Source organism: Agelaius tricolor, unplaced genomic scaffold (assembly GCF_023055355.1).
Source record: "Agelaius tricolor isolate 1412-34295 unplaced genomic scaffold, bAgeTri1.0.p SCAF_37, whole genome shotgun sequence".
In the NCBI taxonomy this organism is placed as follows: Eukaryota; Metazoa; Chordata; class Aves; order Passeriformes; family Icteridae; genus Agelaius; species Agelaius tricolor.
In genome coordinates this window covers 4,809,295-4,831,055 of record NW_027269297.1, presented here as the reverse complement: position 1 = coordinate 4,831,055, position 21,761 = coordinate 4,809,295, and the positions used below count along the sequence as shown (strand labels likewise).

The following is a 21,761-nucleotide window of genomic DNA, read 5'->3' as shown; positions in this document are numbered from 1 at the left end:
CCCAGGGAGAGCTGCAGGCTCCTGGGAGAGCCAGCCTAGGTGGGGAGGGATGATCAGCACAGGAGATTTCAAGGCCTGGCTCTGCAGTGGAAGCTCTTGGCCAGCTGGGATGGAGGAGGGTGACTTTGGGCCAGAACAGGGCCCTGGGTGTGCCCAGGGCTGCTGCCCTGCCAGGCTGGACAACAATTGGGCTGCAGGGGGATTCAGGCAAGAGGGACAATGAAAGGCTGCTGTGATAAGTGGCAAGGCTAAACAAAGAAGGATCAAATGTTTCAAAATAAGGTAATTTGGAATTTTCCTCTTTCTTTTCACCTAGTTATTGCAGAACTTGCCTTCAGTTGTTCTTTTGTGTGTTATCACTCCTCATACAGTCATCATACCATTATTCATCAGAGCAATATTCATCACACCAGTACTTCTAAAGCAATTGTTTAGGAATATTTCATTTTAAAAGCAGTAACATGTTTGATATCTGATTCTACTTAATTCACAATCATTTACTTATGAAACCACGACACAAAATATTCTGAATGAAAATCATCTGCAGCATCAACAGTTAAAATGTGAAGAATGAATTTAAAAATCTGAATGAACTCTCCAAACCAATCCTCCTAATGCACCTCCTCTTATGTTTTCATACAGCCAAAAGAAAAATGTTAAACTGAAAAGGAAACTTCCTTTTAACCACCTTCTGTGTTTTACAATTCCGAAAGAGCTCATTTCCAAATGCTAGATTTCATGCTCAGTATCTCATCGCACTTCATATTTCAGGTCACAAAAAACTCCTTCAGCTGTGAAAGGCTCTACCTCATCCAGCTGAACTCTGAGGCACTGCATTTATAAAATACTTGAAGTAGCAAGCTGATTACTGGTTGAGCCAAGAGCATGATAATATTCCCATTATCCACTAACCTCTGGGAAACACCAGCCAAATTAAAAATGCCACATTTACAATTCACAAGATAATATTTTCTCTCATCTCTGGTTGTTCTGAAATGTTGAACTCTCCAAACACTGGCTGTTCTCAGCTACTGCTCCTCCTTTGGAAAAAGAAAAGGCTCTTTTTACACCAAAACAGAAGAAAAGCCAGATCTCTTCTCCCTAGTAAATTAGCAAATTACAGTCAAATTCAGTCCATGTGTGTGTGCGCATATCTGCACACTCTCCTCTTGGCCTGACTCCCAAAGAAATTTATACACACAGAGGAAAAAAAAATGAGAATGCAATGCAGTGTGTAACCAAATACACTGTAAATCTGAGCTGTAATTAATGCAGGGAACAGGCTGGAATGATACAGGAAATGAGAGCAGTTAGGAGAGCAGTGTTTCACTTCACATACAACCAATAATTCAACTTGTTAAAAGCTTTCTAAACCTCAGTCAACAAACCCAGCCCTTTTCTACTGACTGTTTCCTACCTTACCTCCCTGCCACTGAAACCCGAGCTGACACAGCAGGAGGAAAACATCTCTGCAGTCAGTTCCAGCAGGTCAGTGCTGCCAGCGTGACACTGAGCAGCCACAGGGACACCTTCCCTGCCCCAGAGCCAGGCTCTGCACACACCCGGAGCTGGGTTATTTCCACAGAGCACCCCGGAGCACAGCATCCACTCCTCAGCACAGGAGGGACACGGACCTGCTGGAGAGACTCCAGAGGAGAAGGCTCCAGGGAGACCTCAGAGCCCCTTCCAGTGTCCAAAGGGACTCCAGGAGAGCTGGACAGGGACATGGGACAAGGGCCTGGAGGGACAGGACAAGGGGGAATGGCTGCACAATGACAGAGGGCAGGGATTGAACAAGGAGAGAAACCGAGAAATCTGCTGGTGTCTGCACAGAGCTGTTCCTCACCTGGTGAGGCTTCTGGCAATCTAAGGATGAGGCACAGTCAGGGGCTGAACATAACAAAATAACCCATGAGCAGCTGCTCTCAGAGCCAGACATAAACAGGAGAGCAAAGCCACCTCGTGCCCTTGTCTCATCCAGCAGAGGGAGGAAACTGCAGCTCCTGCTGCACCTGGAGCTGCTGCATCCAGTTACTCTCCAGATGAGACAGAAGATGGAAGTGTGAAGGTCTCCTGAAAGAAATTAACAACTCATCTGCTCTGTCTCCTGCAGGACCTCTTTGGAGGACTGTCCTCACAGTTCTCCTGGCACCCCCAGAGTGTGAAAAATGAAAATTAATCAATGACTACTGCTATACTCTGGTGGGATACCATACAGGTAGCTGCCCATCCACATCGTGAAGGAAGAAGAGAATTAGTAATAAAGTAATACCAGGACATCCAAGGAAAAACAACAGGACCATACAGGGAGTTTCACAATCCTTCCAGAAAAACCTGGAGATCTTGTGGCTGCTCCATACAGCAGGGAGCAAGAGAGAAGTATAAGGGAAGGAGGGATAAAGCAAAGGGACTGAAAAGCAGATGGTCAGAACTGTACCACAAGGGCATCTGGGCTCAGCTCTGGACAAGAACAAGGCAAGTATGGGGCATGGTGGCCAGAAAAACCCCATCATTCCCACCAAGGACACCCAGAAGTTCCACTGCTAAAGAGAACTTCAGTCCTGCAGAGTCTCCTACATCCAGCTATTAGCAAGGGGCATACTATGAGCAAAATAAAAACAAGAAAAACCAGCAAAAACAGAAAAACAACCAACCAACCAACCAACCAACCAACCAAACCAACCCCCCCCCCCCCCCCAAAAAAAAAAAAAAACCCAGTGTGGAAAGTCAGAGAAACCAGGTCTCCCTGCTCCAGCTGTGAGCAGGAGACGTGTCCCAGGCAGCTGAGCCCTTCCAAGTTCCTACACTGAGCTCAAGAGAAGGTGCTCAGTCTGGCACTGACCCTTCACAGCTCCCAAAAAAAGGGGGTTGCAGACATGAAAACAGCTGGAAAAGCCTCACCAAATCAAGGTTAGAGCACTTTGGTGGAGATCTCAAAAAGACACATCTGCACCAACTCCAACAAGACACAAAAGACCTCAAGTTTTGGCACTGACAGTTTCTCCCAGTAGCATGTTCCTGTTTTAAACATTTTACATTAATATATTTCCTTTAACTGTTTTTCATTCTGAAAATGAATGAGTTCTGCCTGAACCTGGTACCAAAATTGCAGGAGACGGTAAATCAAATGTCTTCCAGTTCTCAAGATCTGTGGTTACATTTCAAAACCATATAAACCACAAGGCTTATATTTTTGAGCTAGAAAAGTGTCTTTGAGGAAAACCATAAACTACTTTCTGTTCATTCTCTCCATTTCCTTTGTGCATCCATCACTCAAACCCTTCTGTGATCACAACAAAAGCAGTGCCTGGGGGCTGCTGAGGTAAGCACTGGATTTGCTGGTGAGGTTTTCAGTGGTGTCCTTGCAAAATTCTGCTGCATTATTCACCAGTGCAGCTGAAACTGAGGAAAGGATGACATCCAACCCCAGAGGAGGAAATTTCCCAAGGAAAAAACCTCCTGACACTTTCTCTTTGTGCCCAAAGCCATTAAATGTCTTGTGGCCCAAGACCTGGAAGAATTACAGTCAGCAGAAGACACTGAATGAAAAAAAGCAACCCCAAAGAAGGTGGAAAAAATGACTGAAATGCAGGGTCACAGCCCTCAAACTGTCACAGCTGAAAGCCATGGACAGGAAAAGTCAAGAACAAAATGTTAATTATGAATTACAAATTTATGGAATCACAAAATGTCCTGAGCTGAGAGGGACCCACAGGGATCATCCAGTGCCACCCCTGTCCCTGCCCAGCCCCTGTCCCAGCAACCCCAGCCTGGGCATCCCTGGCAGCGCTGCCCAAAGGCTCCTGGAGCTCTGGCAGCCTCGGGGCCGTGCCCATTCCCTGGGGAGCCTGGGCAGTGCCAGCACCCTCTGGGGGAAGAACCTTGCCCTGAGCTCCAGCCTGAGCTGCCCTGGCCCAGCCCCAGCCGTGCCCTGGCTCCTGTCCCTGGCCCAGGGCAGACATTGGTGCTGTCCCTCTGCTGCCCTACAATGGTTGTTTTCTTAAGGCAGCCAGCTTGTCCCCCGTCCTGCAAGTTAACTGAATTTTAATAAATGTTTAATGGAATATCCAACCCACCCAGTAGACAACCAGTGAATTTTTACTATTACTTATTGTTTTGTGTGCCGTCTGCCCCAATAAATCCCCAGAATCTGTTATCAGTGAAAACTCTTGCTTATGTCAACATGTCTTTGAGATGTAGTTCTGAAAGGAAAACTAAAATTCAAGGTATTTCCATGACCCCCTTAGGGCAGGTGGCTCATTTGGACTTAAAAGCTCCAATACCTCAATGAAGACAATGTAAAAACTGGGGGTTTGGGTGAACACAGCCATTCACCCTCTCCTGTCCCAGCAGCATGAGGGGCACACCCACTCTGGGTCATTTAAATTGCAGCTGAGGACAAATAAATTGTGTGTTATGTGTGAATTAATCAAAGTCTCTTATCCAAACCTAGTTTGTCTCAATTTTGTTCAGAAGGGGCTGCAGCTCACAGTAAGTGTGTGCTGGTTTTGCAGAAGAACAGGCACAGAAATAATATCACTTACATGGAGCAAAAATGAATGGATACATTTTCTAGTGCCTAAATTTGAACTGCTGAGGATAAGCTGATCAAATTAAAAAGGTACAAAATTCCTCTATAGAAACCCACAGATTGTGACACCTTCCAGGTGTTCATTCTGTGCCCCCTCTAATGAGCACATGTAACATAAATAAACCTTTCAGTTTATTAGTGTGAGTCAGCACTTGGTGATTGATCCCAATCCCCACTGACTGCAGCGATGAGTCCCCCATAAGGACTGCAAGCAGCCAGAGGTGCTCCCCTGCAGTGCTCAGGTAGCAGGGACAGGGAATGCTGCCAGCACAGGCTGCTCCACTTCCACCACTGAATCCAACCGAGCCAAATTTACAAGAGGATCAGATGTCACAAAACTATTTCATTTCAGAAACAATATATTGCTCTGCTTGAGCACCATTTCCAGAGCTCCAAGACTCTCTTCCCATCCCAGCAACCCATTCCTTCACTGTGCCTCCCACAGAAGGCAGATATGATGAGAATGGCTAACTGTGCATTTACTGAACTCCTGCAGCAAGGAAATGAAGCAAGAAGATGCAGAGAGTCCTTCATTATTTGGCCTGTCTGGCTCACTGCAGCCTTGGCTCAGTGTCCAGTTTGAGCTGCCATTTGCTGATCCACAGAGCTTTGAACTCAGCTGCACCAAGCCCTTCCCATCTCGGGAGGGAAGGAACCACACCAGCGACCACAGTCCTGAGCTCCTCACACCACACACCTCCCCTGCAATTTTAACATTAAAGACAGAGCCTTTGGGGAGGTCTGGGAGTCCAGGTTCACCAAGGGAAAGAAAGACTTTTCTTACTGTTTCTTCAGCTCTTCATCCACACATCTGGATCCCCCTTCTGTATTAATGCAATCAGTGGGAGGATCTACATCAAACAGGAGGGGAAGATATCCCAAAATGCTCTGAGTTCCTCACTTGCAATCACCTGACTTTGAACATCAGCTCATTCTGTCACCAGAAACCTTGTATAAGATGAATGGTTCCACATTTCTTCATTCATCAGCCAGCTGTGACTGCTCTGTTTCTCCAGCCCAGTGAAGACAGCCACCTCCTGCTCGCCTGCCCCTGTGGCCTTTCCACAGCGATGAAGATTCCCACAGCTGGGATTGGCTCTGAAATAAAGAGGTCACATCACCTAACACACTGCCACAAGCTGGCCCAGGCATCCCTGGGAACTGCAGAACCAGTTTATGTTTTGTTCACAGGCCAGATGGAAAAGTCAGCTCAGAGTGATTACTCCAGCCCAGTTCTCTGCCTGTACTGAGAGCAGGGGCAAAGCTTTATTCCAATCCAACTGAGATGGCTGTTTCACTCAGCAGGAAATATTTTGCTTCACTTTAGGGAGGAGGTCCGTATCTAGAGGCTTATCTTTTTGTGGCTCTTTATCATCTTCCAGACAGACTTGGTTTAACAGAAACTTCAAACTCGATGATGCACCTTGCAAGGTACAGGCCAGCAATTCCTCCACGAGACTCTGGTTTGGAACTACTCTGTTAATGTGCCAACATGCAGTCATGTGTCACAGAATTAGTCCTACTGAATGTGTGTTCTCTAATACCCCTGCATAAGCTTACACCAAGCACACAACCACAGAATGGCTGGGGCTGCATCTGGCTCTGCAGGCAATACTCACCTCATGTTCCTCACTTGGTTCTTCTAGACAAAAGCCAGAATTCCTCAGGTGCCATTAGCTGAGCCCACACTTTCCTGGGATCACTCTGTGAAGCCATACCTTGTCTGTGCTGCTAACTACATCATTATTGAAAAGGCAGAATTAGGAGCTCAAACAGAAATATGGGGGAGAATGAGGTGCACAGACAGAACATGGAGAAACTGCCCTGCTGGAGAAGGAAAAGGGAAATGAACAGTATATTGAAAGCAAGAGAAGTTTTTCTAGAAAAGAAGCCAGCCTTTCTCAATGGCAACAAAAATCATTCTCTAAGTAAGGGCAAGTGAGATCCTTTCCATTCTGAGAAATTTGAGTTATGAAAACATAATAGGAACCTCAGCATTTGGCTAATACATGCTCGATTTCTAAGTGAGTCAGAAGTTCACATTCTTCTACTGCAGCGTCCCAACTGAAAACAATCCCCACACTTCAAGCACAAGAATAATAAAGCACACATATGCTTCTTATAAAACAATCCTTACAAATAACCATGCCTTTTGTTTTCCTAATGGCTAAAATTCATCATTTCCCCCCCAAAAAGCTCAGATCAAACAAAGTGCACTCTCATTAAAAGAGAAGGCTCGCTTGGCTGAGCACAACAGGCAGTGACATTGCCCTCTTATTTCCTTAGTGCTTTTTGTCAATGGAGAGCCTGGAGAGCTGCTCCCCAGGCTCTGTGGGGCAGGGCAGGCTCAGCACAGCCCCACCCCTGTGCTGCAAACAGGGGCTTTCCTCCCCCTCTCCCCACATCAGCCCCAAGAGCATCCACATTCCTCTCCCTCCCAGAGTGTACAGACACGTGAGCAACAGCACGGAATCCCAGACTGGTCTGGGCTGGAAGGGACATTACAGCCCATCCCATTCCACCCCTGCCATGGCAGGGACACCTCCCACTGTTCCAGGCTGCTCCCAGCCCTGCCCAGCCTGGTCTTGGGCACTGCCAGGGATCCAGGGGCAGCCCCAGCTGCTCTGGGCACCTGTGCCAGGGCCTGCCCACCCTCACAGGGAACAATTCCTAATTCCCAACATCCCATCCATCCCTGCCCTCTGGCAGTGGGAGCCATTCCCTGGGTCCTGTCCCTCCATCCCTTGTCCCCAGTCCCTCTCCAGCTCTCCTGGAGCCCCTTCAGGCCCTGGCAGGGGCTCTGAGCTCTCCTTGGAGCTTCTCCTCTCCAGGTGAGCATCCCCAGCTCTCCCAGCCTGGCTCCAGAGCAGAGGGGCTCCAGCCCTGGAGCAGCTCCATGGCCTCCTCTGGATCTCTCCAGCAGCTCCAGCTCCTCCCTGTGCTGGGCCCAGGGCTGGGGCAGCTCTGCAGGTGGGGTCTCACCTGAGCAGGGCAGAGGGGCAGAATCCCCTCCCTTACAACACCTGGGCACCACACCCAGCACGGGAGCAGAGGGTGCCCTTCAGAGCTAGGGCCAACTCAACAAATAAAAATGAAACCTCACCAAGGAGTCACCCAGCTCTGGGACATCCTTGCAGTGCCTGCAATGACCCAGCCTGGGCAGCAGAAACTTCCCTTGCCCAGAAGTGAAGGAGCTGTCCCACACTGTCGCCCCAAACAAGGTGTGACATCACCCCAGACAAACAGAGGTTATCTGGGGATGCTTTCAGTGCATGGCTGGACAAGAAGTGCAGCAATCTGTACAGAAATAGCAATTCTAAAAATAACACCAAGAGGTTCCTTTCTAGGCAGTTAATGAAATCCAACTTCATAAAAGCCTAAAAATGGAACAATCATAAACCTTGTGCAGGTAGTTGTCAATACTCTCACATGGCTTCCTCCTCTGTCAGAGGGGCTCTAACCTCAGTGTCAAGGGCTCTGCAGCACCAGGATGACAATCCCTGGCACAGGACAGTGGGGACACTCATGGGAGGGGAGCACAACACTGCAGTCCCTCATTCCCTTCCCATTTTACACCTCTCCCTCCACCCTCACGGCCAGGCACAGCCAGAGGGGTGGCTCAAGGCCCTGAGCTGGGTGGATCCCCATCCTGACCAAACCAGGGTTTGTACTCCTGTGTTCAAAGCTGTTTAAACAAAACTCACAATTTCATCTTACAGTTTTTCTTTTCCTTCAGAAATTCAGCCAGGCAACCCTTACTTCCTTTAGGCACCAGCTCCATGCATTTTTCCAGTGATGGAGAAGTAGGTTTTGTTCCCATAAACCAACTTGGTGTTGAGGGAAGGGTGAGGAGCGAGTCACCACGTTCCCAGAAGGAGGACAACAATCAGTGCCCTGGAATGAGCCCTTCCTCACATCCCACTGTCCTGCCAACCTCCTCAGGCCAGGAGCAGGAGGATCTGGCACAGCCAGTTAATGCCCTTGCACTGAGTTAATCACACTTTCATAGAAATGGAAATTTACTTTAAAAACACCTAAAACAGCACTCCAGAAAACTAACAATTTCTTCTTTCAAACTTATCAACCCTGCAAAGGGGAAGAAAACTGATATTGTCCAGGATAAAAGGGGAAACTTCTTAATTATGTAAGAGACTGAGACTGCCAGGAACAGCAGCAGCCCCAGAGGACTCAAGCACAGGAAGGGAAAGAATCATCAGATCCAGAGTACTATCATAGAGCTAAAATTATATCTATTTTTTTGCCTCCAGACATCTCTGGAAATCCCCAAGTTCTAAACCTAACAACCTTTAACTGTGTGTCCTAAGTAGTTTTATTTGAAAAAACCCACCTGGTAATTCTAAAAAGCTGTAGTACATATTTTGAAGCCATCCAACTTTCTTTTGAGAACAGTAACAATAGTTTGATTCTTGTATAAAAGACATTCCCAGCTTTTCTTCAGCCAGTTCCTCCCCTGAGCACATTTCAGCAGCAGCACATTGCTGAATGGGGCAGGGCCTCTCCCAGGTCACTGGGTACAGGAGCCAGGCCCTGGGCAGAGCCAGGAGTGCTGGGCAGTAGAGGAGTCACCAGCCTTGCAAGTGTTCAAAAAGGGTGGAGATGTGGCACCTGGGGACATGGTGACATGTTTACTTGGGTAAACAAAGTGGAGGAGACCCATCTGTCCAGGCTGAACCAAGCCCTCCAGAGGCAGAGGGAAATTGCTGCTTTGCTTATGTTGAATAAAACAATGGTTAAACTCCTAAGTTAAAAGAATTTCTCCTTCTTCCTCTGACTAATTAGATCTCAGAGTGGTAGATAAAAACTCCATCTCTGGTAGAATCTCACACTAGTTTGCTGGAAGGGCCCTTAAAGATCATCTCATTCCAACTCCCCTGCCATGGGAAGGGACACCTGCCACTAGACCAGCACTGACACTCAGCATTTTCAGAACCTTCAAACAATGCATTCTTCATCCATATTTCTACTGCAGCTTTTGAAAATCCCACCCTGAGGTTCCAGGAACAGTTCCAATCACTCCCAAATCCCAAATCTGCTCTCTCCACACACAGAGCTCTCCAGGTGACCCTGCAGTGATTGCAAAACAGCTTTTCCCAAGGCTGGCTCAAGCCACTTGTCCAGGACACGCTGCAGATGCTGCCCAAGGCTCAGGCAGAACCTTGCCAGTCCCTCACCCCACAGTCCCACTGACTGCAGAGCTGCCTCCAAGCCCTTCCACTGCTCCTAGCACCAAATCCATGGCCAAGTAAAAGATCTCACTGCTACTTAAAACCAAAGTTGTGATGGCTGTTCCTTCGAAAATTTATAGCTGCACCTCCTAGATAAATTAAAACCCCCTATTTCTGAGAGGTCCTGCACGTTAAAATCATAGCTCTGGGGAGGCTAAGTGGAAAAGCCAGGATACCTGTCAGCTCAGCACCAATGTGTTTGAAGGGATTTGGTGGTTTCCATGGTGATGGGGAGGGTAAGGGGCTGCCTGGTTCCAGCTCTGACTGACGCACATCTCAAACAATTGCTCTCTTCCTGTTCGTATGGCACAAGAAAAACAGGATGCTGAGAGGTGTTTATCTGAGAGAGCGAGATAAGCAAGCGCACTGAGAGTTCTCCAAGTATAGGAGTTCACCAATGAGATGTTATAGACTTTCTGTGGAAAAAAAAACCCCACTGCTGCCGTGCTGAACGTGATTAAATTATGCATGGAAAAGTCCTTTCCCTTGGAAGGCGCAGGAACCGTGCAGAGCTGGTCTATGAGCCCTGAATACCAATGGAAAGTCTCTTTAGTGCGTGGTACCGCGTTACAGCGCTGAATGAAAGCAGAGAGCCAGCTCAGTGTGTGATATCTGCCACCCCAAGCCCTGCCTGGGCCCCACTGGGGGGGTGGGTACAGAGGGTGGGGGGCTGCCACAGCCCTGGGGCTGCGCACAGAGCTCAGGCTGCTCTCAAGGGCCCTGTGCCCATGAGCACCAGTTCACAGGCACTTCTTCAGGCCTCCCACCCAACCTGAGGCACTTTGCAGCATTTTAAATGTCCCTCAGTGCCCGAGAGGGAATCTGCCCCCTTCTTATCCCAGCTTCATCAGTGAGAGAACCTGCAAATCCCACAGTCAATAATCACCATGAGCTGGTTACAGCCCAGCAGCACTCTGGGGTTTAAAGCTGAAAATCTCACCTCCAAAAAGCACAGCAGCATTGTCCAGGGGTGGTTCTGGAGCAGGGGAAGGCACCTTCACACCCCTGTCACACGTGGGACATGCAATACCCCTGTCCAGAGGCTGGGCAAAGCCATGGCACGAAACCAGGGCCTGGCTGGACACACTGGAACTGACCTGGGGCCACAGTGGCTTTAATGCATCTCTCCTGCTGATTTACAGAATCCCAGAACCTCCTGAGCTGGAAGTGACTCACAAGGACCAGGCAGTCCAACACCAATTCCAGCTGTACCCATCCCATCCATGTGGCCACCAAAACTATCCCATCATAGCCAGGAATTGTTACAGCTTGGCTTTCTAAGAACAGGCCTGGTTCCCAAAACCCTGTAAGACACAACAGCTGAGCTTTGCCACCTGTGCCATCCACACTGGAGGACACGGGGCAGGGCAGATTGCATGAGAAAGTGGATTTCTGCTTTATGTAAATTTTGTTTTCTCAGTCATTGCACATATTTAAGACAGTATCAAAGGAACAAAATGGGAACCCAGTCATTGTCTCTGGCTTGGCTGGCTTACAGATCAACTCCCAGCCTTTAATTCTAGGAAGTGAGTGACCACGGAGCCTCCTGACAGCCAAGGGCCCCCCTTTTTCCATCTGACTTGCTGTTTGTCTTGGAAGTAGCCAGGTTAAGGCTGTCCCATTCAGCCTGCAGCGGAATGTGGGGCAGATGGAAAGAGGGAAAGACAGACAGAGAGACACTGCAAAGGCTGAGACAAAGCCTAGTGGTTGGATGAAAGAGCGTGGAACGAAGGCAGGGCCCAGCCAAGCCAAACAAAGTTTTCCTTGAGTGATTACATCTGCTGGAGAGTCCCCAGCTTGCACTCTCCTTGCTGAGAAATTCTTTTAATTGTGTCTAGGACATTTTAAAAATCCCAAGAAAAGCTCCTCTGTAATTGTTGGAGCTCTGAACTGTGTGAACTTTTGTCGTGCTGAATCGCTGCAAACCTCTGCCACTGAAGCAGGGCTTTGCTGAGGGAGAGCCCTGGGGAGGGAAAACTGGTCATAAATCTCCATTTCTTTTTTCCCAAGGAAAAACAAACAATTTAGACAAATTCTTCTCCCTCCCAGTGTCTGTATAGCTCAGAGCAAAGTGCATCCAGCAGAAAATGAAAAGAGATCCGTTCTCAGATTAGCCAAAATTAAGTAAGGTTAAAGGAGCGATGTGTAGAGCCAAAGCCTACAGCTCTGTGAAATGGGCACCTCCCAGGGGGCAGCAGGGATGGTGGATCTTCCACAGCCACCAGAGCCACTCAGTGCTGGCAGAGGAACGAGGGGAGCAGTGGGGCAGGAGTGCATGGCCAGCACCTGCACCACACAGCACCACAAGGTGCCATGGGCAAGTCCTGGCAGACATGAAAATCAAAACTTGTGGGCCAGAAAGACAGAGAAATATTAAATAATCTTCAGGAGCTGTGATCTTGCCTTCATCAGACACACTTCAGGTGTTACCTGAATGCCACTGCTCTGGGCTTTCTGTCACAGGTCCAAATCCCTTGTCTGTGGCAAACCTCCCTCATCTTCAGGCTTGTTTTCACAGCATTAATTTCCCTCCCCCCTCACTGTGATAACCAGAAATGCCAGAGAGTTGACAGGCTCCAAGCACCTCATTTTTCTCCTTCAGAACCTACACATCTGCCTGCATGCTCAGGTCACTGAGTATTTGTGTTTGCCACATGTGAGGGACAGTCACTGGAAGCCACTCCAAAGGCAAGGCTCAGTGTCAAAGATAAAAAGAACAAGGTGGGTGAGCTGCCTCCTCTGGCCATAGACTGACAGCCACCGTGCCACAGAGTGGGGTACCCTGGTAAGGAGGGAACACCAACACGTTTGTGCCCCTAAAACAGCCACCCAAAGGTGGGCTTGGCATCTGCACGTTTCCTCAAGCACTCTGAATAAATACCTGCCTGTATCACACCACCTGCCTGGTGCCAAGACATTCTACTTAGGACATGAGCTGTCCAAAAGCAAAGTGACTCATTCTCATTAGAATCACAGAATCCCCTGAGCTGGGAGGGACCCTCCAGGATCCCCCAGCCCAGCCCCTGTCCCTGCCCAGCCCCTGTCCCAGCAACCCCAGCCTGGGCATCCCTGGCAGCGCTGCCCAAAGGCTCCTGGAGCTCTGGCAGCCTCGGGGCCGTGCCCATTCCCTGGGGAGCCTGGGCAGTGCCAGCACCCTCTGGGGGAAGAACCTTGCCCTGAGCTCCAGCCTGAGCTGCCCTGGCCCAGCCCCAGCCGTGTCCTGGCTCCTGTCCCTGTCACAGAGCAGACATTGGTGCTGTCCCTCTGCTTCACCTCCACAGAAAATGAACTTGGCCAAAACACAGATCTGCTCTTGCCAGGACAGGGAATTGACCCAAGTCAGGGAAGGCTCCAAGGTACCAGCACAGGAGCAAAGAGGTGACCTGTGCCAGGACTGGGTGCAAGGGCAGGAGCAAGACCTTTCTCTTGCAGCTGTAATTCAGCTGTTTGATCAGTCAGCACTTCCACTTGCTCCATTCTGCCAGAACACACACCTTTCCTTATCATCCAGAACTCACAGTACTGACTGCACACCAGGTAGTCACACCTATCCTTCAGTGACCTGAAGGTTTTATGTGCTCTGCCATGCAGAAGACAAGACTCCAACTGAAGTCAAACTCACACACCAGCCCCAGGACAGGATTTCTCAGCTTCCTGCTCACAGGGGGGCTGTGAGCTGGTCAGCACCCTGAGCCCCTGGAGCAGTCACCAGCACTGCCAAAGGATGTCAGTGCACAGGTTCATGTCAGCATCATCCAGATTTGTTTTTTAAACAGTATGCCTGATAGAAACTTTAAAACTGTATTTGTAATTTTAGAACAGAATTTATCCTTATGATAGGCAGCCTTTCCAGGCAGAACTACTTCCTCTGCTCCCAGACCCTGCATTTCAGAAAGCAGAACACAGCTAGGATCATGCCATGTGGAAAGAACAGCTCAGTGTCTGTTGAACACCTCAACAAGGCTGAAGGAAGCCTCAATGGAGAGAAACACCAGACGTGGCTGAGGGAAGGGGGACAGTCAGACCAGGTGGAAGCTCAAAGACACAGAGCCTGATCAGGGCCTGTGAGCAAAGGGACCAGTGTCTCTCTAGGCCCCAGGTACAGGGAACAGTTTGAGGGCCAAGGAGCACCATCTGAGAACATCCACTGCAATAATCCCAGTCCTCAAAACTATGGAGGGTTCCCTGAAAACCTCCAGTTTGCTGGGGAGGAGGTTGGGATTTTGTTTTATGCTTATTTGCCTCTTGTTTCTGTCCTGGTAGATAATGTTCATTTCCAGTAACTGTTGACCAAAGTGGAAAAGAAGGATTTAACAATAAAGTGCAAGAGTCCATCACAAGTTATGGCGACCCATGTGCTCTTATGAAACAATAACACACCAACATAAAATAAATCAGTGCCTTTTAATTTAACAATGTAAATTGCCCTCCCACCTGCTGTGACTCTCCATAAGGAGAAAAAGCTGGCAGTGTATTTACCAAGCTGTCTATCCCAGTCCCATTCTGCACTGGCCTCCTGCCCTGGGGTTAGACTGTAGGACTCTGTCATCTCTTGCACTCGTATGACCTAAGAAAGGGAATGTGGCCTTTTTCCCACAAGCCCAGAGTGAGAACATCATAAAAGCTGAACTTTAGCCCCCTTTTTGGGCAGGCAGCACAATAGCAAGGAGGATGCTGTTACTCCCCAGAGGCTCTGCTGCTGAAAAACATCACCAAGCTCAAGTAAAAGGTCAGTAGTTAGGATTGCATCTCTTGTTTTCTTCAGTTTTCCTCCTCCGTCAAAGGCAGTTCAACATTCTTTGCACACCCCCCTCCCTCCTTCTGAGAAATGCAGGAAGGAAGTGCTTGCAAAATAGTTTAATTTAAAAGAAGGCACAATCACACACAGCAAACCCTGGTGCAGGCTCTGAGCAGGACATGTCCACTGCTCCCCGTTCCCACTGCAGCACAAACGAGTCCCTCCCTGCTCACACACCCGGGCAGGGCTGTGCTCCTGCACCTGGGCTGCAGAGCTGTGGTTATGTGCTGCAGGCAGCCCCTGCTGCCCCAGAGCACACAGCACATCTGCCCAGGAGCCAGGGCTGCCCTGCAGCCTCCCAGGGCACTGCATGGTACCAGGCACCGAGTGGTCCTGGGCTGCAGGACAGTGTCACCTCCTGTCTCTCTCATAACTAGTGCTTGTTGGATTTCACAGGATGTTCTTCCACCAAGGCTTGTTACCTGAACCTTGCTAGGGTTTGGGAAGGTATTTGGGACAGTTGGATTTAACTTGACCCTTTTCTTCACTAGATTTATGTGAAAGAACCAGAGTGGGTGGAAGCAGCTGTTATACTCCATGCCTTTTTGCAAAGAGGAATGTAGAGACCAGCAGGCAATTCCTGGAAAACTCCTTCATTATCTATCAGTTTCTGCTGTATGACCACATATCCAATCTAAACATCATTCTTCCCAGGCACACTGTTTTTGTATCTCTGGGCAAACAGCACTTACTATCACAAGCCTATTTCTTTGTCTTTTCCAAGACTCTGGTAATCCCAAGACTTCCCTTGAGCCATGAACCAACCACAAGAGCCACATGTCAGGACAGGCTGGCAGTCCCTGCCTGCTCTCCCTTCTTTGAGAATTCCCAGTCCTTCCAGCCCAGTGTCCTGACACAACCCCCTCAGTGCCTGTTTCAGGGTGCCACGTTCCCCTCACTGCTCATGGGTTCATCTCCAGCTGGCATCCTTGGACTTCATGGGACACTGCCAACAAACCAGTCCTGTCTCTTCTTTAACCCATTGCTGTCACAGGGCATCATTAGGTTAATGAAATAACAACGAGATCAATGCATGAAGGACCTGAGCAGAATCACACCCAGGACCACTTGAGTGGTGCCTCCTTCCAAACAGGATGCCCAGGACAACCAAACACAAAATCAGTTATTTTCTAGAAGGACATTTCAAAATGCTGCATGCAGTTAACGTGAGCACTTTGCTGTGTACAGTCACACAGCTTCACAAAGGGGAAGATTAATGCTCTCCCAAACAGGGAAATGAGAGTACCCAATGCCACCAGCTGGGGACTGGGGGGCTGCAGCAGGACCTGAAACCAGGCTGCTGAGTCTGGCTTTTTTTATTTTAAAGTTGACAGCTTCAACTTCCAGCATCTACACCCAGCACTGAGCATGGGGAAACATGCTGTTCTCCAGCTCTAGGCCAGATGGGTAAATTTTTTGGGTTAATGTTTTCATAACCATGCAGCCAGGGCTGCTGTTTATTATCCATCCCATTCCCAGGAACTTCTTACCTTCTTTACTTTTTCACTTGCTGTTGCTTATGTGCATTTCTGATGGATTTAAAAATAACTGTTTGCACTGCAGAAATATCTTCAGCTTTAAAATAAGGGTTCCATAATCCTGTATTCTTTATAGACCTTAAATAAAAAATTATTTCTGTCCTGCAGAGTGTTGTAGAGGCATTTAAGGAGATTACTGCCCACACCATGCCTGCTGCAAGCCCAGACAAAGGACAATAAAGTGAAACAGAGGAGAAGGAATGAAAGAACCCCAGAAAGGCACATTTGCCTGGCAGAGGAGGTGCTCCTGCAGGTAGTCAGCACAGAGCCTGACCACTCCTTCAGTGAAAAAAAAATTTCTAATATCTAATCTGAACCTCCCCTGTTGCAACTAAGGTCGTTTCCTTTTGGCCTGTCCCCTGGCACAGGGCAAAAGAGACCAAACCACCACCTCACTACAAACTCCCTTCAGGTACTTGTAGGGAGAAATTCCTAGCTCAAGGTTTGTGAGGATACTAAAGCCATACTGAAAAGTATAAATCCAAAGAGTTGGTTTAAGGAATGGTTAAAAACGGGTTACAGAGCAGATAGATCTGAAAATATGACCCAAATATTGTAATGCAGCATTTAAACAAAAGCAGTTATACAGGGAAAAAGATCCCAATTCAGTTCTGAGCCTCTTCTTGGAGAGAACCCTACTCAAAGGTGATCCAGTCAAAGGTGAGGCCCGCACCTGACTTGGTTCCTCCTTCCTTAAGGCATCACAGATGGCTTTGCCTCAGCACTGCCCTGAAGAGCTCACAGAAAGCTCTGCCTCATCCCAGCACCCACAGTGACCCACACATCACCTGGGCTGCTCTGCACCCCAGAGCATCCCCAGCACCTCCTTGGCCCCAGGCCCCACCACCTGCCAGCACAGCAGCTCCTCAGCAAACATCAGCCCTTTGCCTCCCTTCCTCCCTTTCTCATTTGTTGAGATGCTTCTTTGAAGGGGAACTTTGATTATTAAGATGCTTAATGATAAAGGGAAGGGCAGCCAATGTGCAGTGCCTGCTGCCAGGCCCAGCCCCAGAGGAGCTGGCTGGTGCTGGGCTGCAGGGCTGTGTCCCCAGGCTGTGCCCCCAGGCTGTGTCCCCACTCTCTCTCCCCAGGCCCTGTCCCCAGGCCCTGTCCCCAGGCTGTGCCCCCAGGCCCTGTCCCCACTCTCTCTCCCCAGGCCCTGCTCCCAGGCTCTCTCCCCAGGCTGTGCCCCCAGTCTTTCTCCCCAGTCTCTCTCCCCCGCCCCTGTCCCCAGGCCCTGTTCCCGGTGTTTATCCCGCGGTGTTTTCCCCTCGTTAGCAATTGTTTGGCGGCTGCTGATGGATGGTGCTGAGGGCTGTGTCTGGAAACGCTCCCCAGCCCTCAGGAAGCTCAGGGGGCCTTTGCCAGTACTTCCTTCCTGCATATAAGGGGACGACAGAATGGGAAAAACCTTGGCTGTCTCTCGCCCTGAGAAAAGGTCTCCCCTTCCAGCTGGATTACAGTAACAGTATTTTAATCTTTCACAAGATTATAATATCCTTCCTCTCTAAGTATAGCTCCAGTGGCAGCTCGGAGAATGACATGAACCAACAATGTAAAACTCAATAGGTGGTGCTGGAAGCTGAACAAATGGAGGTCCAGATTGGAAGATCCCTATCCTCAGTCAGGATGTAAATCACCAGTGATCACACCTGTCTAACTCAGGACTTGACTCCAAGAGCAATCAGGACTAAGCACTTCAGCAGGAGGTGTAAAATGTACATGAGTGATACATGGAAAATTAGTCCCTCCAGACAGATTCATTCCTGTGCCTGTTTTAGAGAGTGGATCTAAACTCAAACCACAACATTTATTACACCTACAAAAAAGAAGGCTGCAATGAGCAATCTGTGAATATTCTGACCAGACACTTCTCACAAGCACCCAGGATGTGTTATAGAGACTTGAATGTCTTTTTCTCCAAACCCAGCCTCTAGGTTCTTCTGTGGATGATTCATGAATCTCCATGACATCCTGATGTGTCATCATCACCTGTTCACAGTAATAAAATACGTGCTGAGTATTAGAGAATAGATATTTCATGCTACCACAGGAATTTTCCTAAATTTTCCATTTTTGAGCCCCAGATTCAAACCCATGACAATGGCAAGGGTGTTAGTGTAGGCAGATGATCAGAACCCCAAATTGCTCTGCCCCAGCCATGTGGCCTGGGACAGCCAGAGCAGGGGACATGGGTGGTGGCTCTGAGGACCCCTCTCCTGCAGGCCCAGCAAGGGGAGATCCCAGCAATCCCCTCATTTGTCTGGGCAAGTTTGCCCAAGCGAGTCTGTAAAAGCAAGGAAGAAATTCTCAGGACTCAACAACAAAAGAAAACTCCCCCAACCTGTGAGCAGACAGCTCTCCTAACAGCCTCTATTTCTGACAAAGGCCTCAGACAAAAAGACTTCACCCATGAACAAAGGTTGGGGAACAATGGGAACTGTCAAAAAATAGCCCTGACGTCAGAGCTAAGAATGCCCCTTGACACTTCCAAAAAAGCCCAGGCTGAGCAGAGCCTGGGAGGCTGCAGGCACAGCCCCTGGCATCCGCCTCTCCCAGCACAAACTGCCAGCAGCACTCCGCGAGGCTGAGCTCCCACAGCCAAAGTTGGGGATGGAAGAAGAGAGCAAATTATGGCAGGTCTGAGCCAGAAGTAACAAATTCCTGTCTATCCAAGCTCTCCAGCAGGGACCCTGACCCTCAGACTTGATGGGACATACCTGACAATGGTGTGTGCACATCTTCCCTTACTGCAAAGGGTAACCAATTACCAATGCAATTAATGAGAAAACTAAGTTATGGCAAATAGCAGAATGAATTGTCTAACAGAGTAATAAAACCCCTGTGTTCTAAACTGGTGAGAACTTCCAGAAAAAATTGCTAGAAAAATTTTCAACCTGGACTAGAATTCTAAGAATGCTGATATTCAGATGTGGACAGGAAACCTCAAAGATCCAATAATCTTTATGGCATGCAATTTGGCATTGATTCACATGTTTTGCTTTATTTGTGACTCAGCATTCTTCTCCAACAGCAGTAAGAAAATAAATGGAAAGCAAATAATGCTGAATGAAAACTCACCCGTGGGCTGATCACTTGAGTAACTGTCCTGATTCATCCTCCCAAAGGTGGCACCAGATCAGGATGCTGAGGCTGGATGTCTAAACTCAGAGATGCAGCCCAAGCTCCTGTTTCTGGAAAGAAAATGTAGAGGGATTTTACTGTCAAACTGTAGGAACTTCACTCTGTGTGAGAAAGATAATATCTTGTGTGTGGTCTGTTGTCCTTGAATTTAGCAGGAGAGTGGAGAACCTACATGCATGTACAACATGGCGTAGGAGCCATAGGACATGTGCCAGAAGATCAGAGAATGCAATGGGAAACTGAATTGAGTCAACCAAGAAGCCCTGGAAAGTGGCATCTGAGAGCCCATGGAAGGTAAAACAACATGGAGTTAAAAACACAGCTAGGTTCCTGGAATAAGCTGAGTTCCAGATTTGAACTGCACAAACAGGAGTTTGGCGCTTCACTTGAGTAGCCAAACAAAACTGCACAGGGTGAAGAGTTGGACTTGGTGATCCTGAGGTCCTTTCCAACTCAGCCAATTCTATGACTCTATGCAAACCCCAGACCTACCTTACCCCAATCTGGACGAACAGGCTATGTGAAAGTGTGTTTTTGCCACAGCTACACAGCTCCTCCTCTTTGTTTGCTTGCCCTTCCACTCATCATCACATCTTGACTGTGGTAGATTTGGGAACAGAACCCCTGTCTCCCAAATCCCAGTCCAGTGCCTTAACCACCACATCCTTCCTGCTGAATCACACTGCAGGATTGTTTACAAGGAAGGAAATTCCCCCTCGAGAGCACTCACTCTGAGTGTGCTGGTGGAACACAAATGCTTAGAAAAACACAAACAGAGAGGCAATAACAACAAGTGATTGAAGTCCCTGTGCTGGCTGGAGGCACAGCAGCACCTTGGGTTTGTTGTGGAGCAGTGGAAGTGAGGCCCCAGGGAGCAGGACACGACACAGAACAAGCAGTGCATCCAGATGGCTCCCAGGAACAGCCTCCTGCTCTCCACAGATGATCTGTGACTCTGGAAGTCTCTTCCCGACGTTTAACATGAGGTGTATGTCACTCAGGGCCATTCAAAAGGTTTGGATTCTCAACAGACAGTGGGAGGCTCACCTTTGGGAGCAAACCTGCCAAGTGCAAGCAGCTGTGGATATGATCCAGAGGGTCAGAATTAATCTCAACATGTTGTGCAACCAAAGGGCCTCACTTTCTTTAAAGTCTTTACCTCCAAACTAAAAAAAAAAAACCAAAAAAAAAACCAACTACGTGTGTATGAGGGGAAGATACCAAAAATGGAACAAATATGTTTTAGCCTAAACACACTTTGCCCCATTTGTCTCCTAGAAAACAAAAAGGGCTGTAATTCATCCATGATCTGTCAAAAAACACAAACCCACTGAAATGGCAGATTCATGGTCCAGGACTCTGAAGAATTTGGCTCTGCTCAGCAGTTGGGCAAAGGGGAAGAATTTCCCCATTCACAAGCAGTGGCTTTCAGGTTGTGTCCCACAGGACCCCACCACAGTAATCAACAAACACAGGCTTGGGCAGATGGCAGAGCTTGGACTGGATCTCAGGACACCCCCTTCAAATATCAATGTATGGGAATCCCAGCAGGACCTGAGGACTCCTGGGGGACAGGGAACCAAAGCTTCCCTCTCAGCAGCATGCTGGGGTCACACCCAAATCCAGAGCAGCTCAAACAAGCCCCAAGATGGGGCTTCTACTACAGTAGAAGTTTCTCACCAGAAGACACTTTGAGGCACTTCAATTCCTTTGAACAGTAAAAAAAGTCACAATTTTTCCTCAGGGCTTCTTTTGACCTTGACATGATCTGAAATCGCTCAAGCCTCACTTTTTGACATCATATGAGAATAATTCAGGAATTAACATTAAATGTAATCCCATTGTTCTCCATTCAAATGGCTATTCTCTCATTCCTTGTCTGCTATTTTTGGGGTCAGGATCCAGTTTGTAGCTTTTTCCATTAGGTCTAAATCAAGTGTGTCCAGAGGGAGAAGATAACTGCACATGCTCAGTCCTGCAGGATGAGGCAGTGATCAGTGTGCAGGGGTGGGTGATGGCACACAAGAAGGCAATTGCTGACATGAGTGTCTCCTGCTTAGTTCAAACAATTCCCAGTATGGAAACCCAGCATGGAGCAGCCAGAGGAAAAGGCCAAAGGAAAAGGCAAAGAGCTGCCAAGCTGCTTCTCCAAGGACTGCTGGCTTTTCTCCACAGCAGGTGTGGTCACTGTCGAGCTCTTGATTTGTGATGTCGAGTTCATGGCTGGTGCCATGCAGGACTTGGTTTGTATTGCAGCCAGGAAAGATAAGGGTGCACACAGTCAGCCTTAGGCATGAGGCATGAAGGTGGATGGATGGATGGATGGATGGATGGATGGATGGATGGATGGATGGAGGATGGATGGATGGAGGATGGATGGATGATGGATGGATGATGGATGGATGGATGGATGGATGGATTGATGGATGATGGATGGATGATGG

The 21,761-nt window shown here is 48.5% G+C and overlaps 1 protein-coding gene across 9 annotated transcripts in view; it reads right to left on the bottom strand.

The window, feature by feature from the left end:
- The window catches only part of EXD3 (exonuclease 3'-5' domain containing 3), a 252,916-nt gene that overhangs the window by 177,545 nt on the left and 53,610 nt on the right, over positions 1–21,761 (bottom strand). For all 9 annotated transcript variants that reach the window (XM_071453773.1, XM_071453779.1, XM_071453772.1 and 6 more), the window contains one exon: positions 19,255–19,367. In XM_071453773.1, coding sequence (XP_071309874.1) covers positions 19,255–19,291 — 37 coding nt within the window. In that variant the 5' untranslated portion in view covers positions 19,292–19,367. The remainder of the gene's footprint in view (positions 1–19,254; positions 19,368–21,761) is intronic.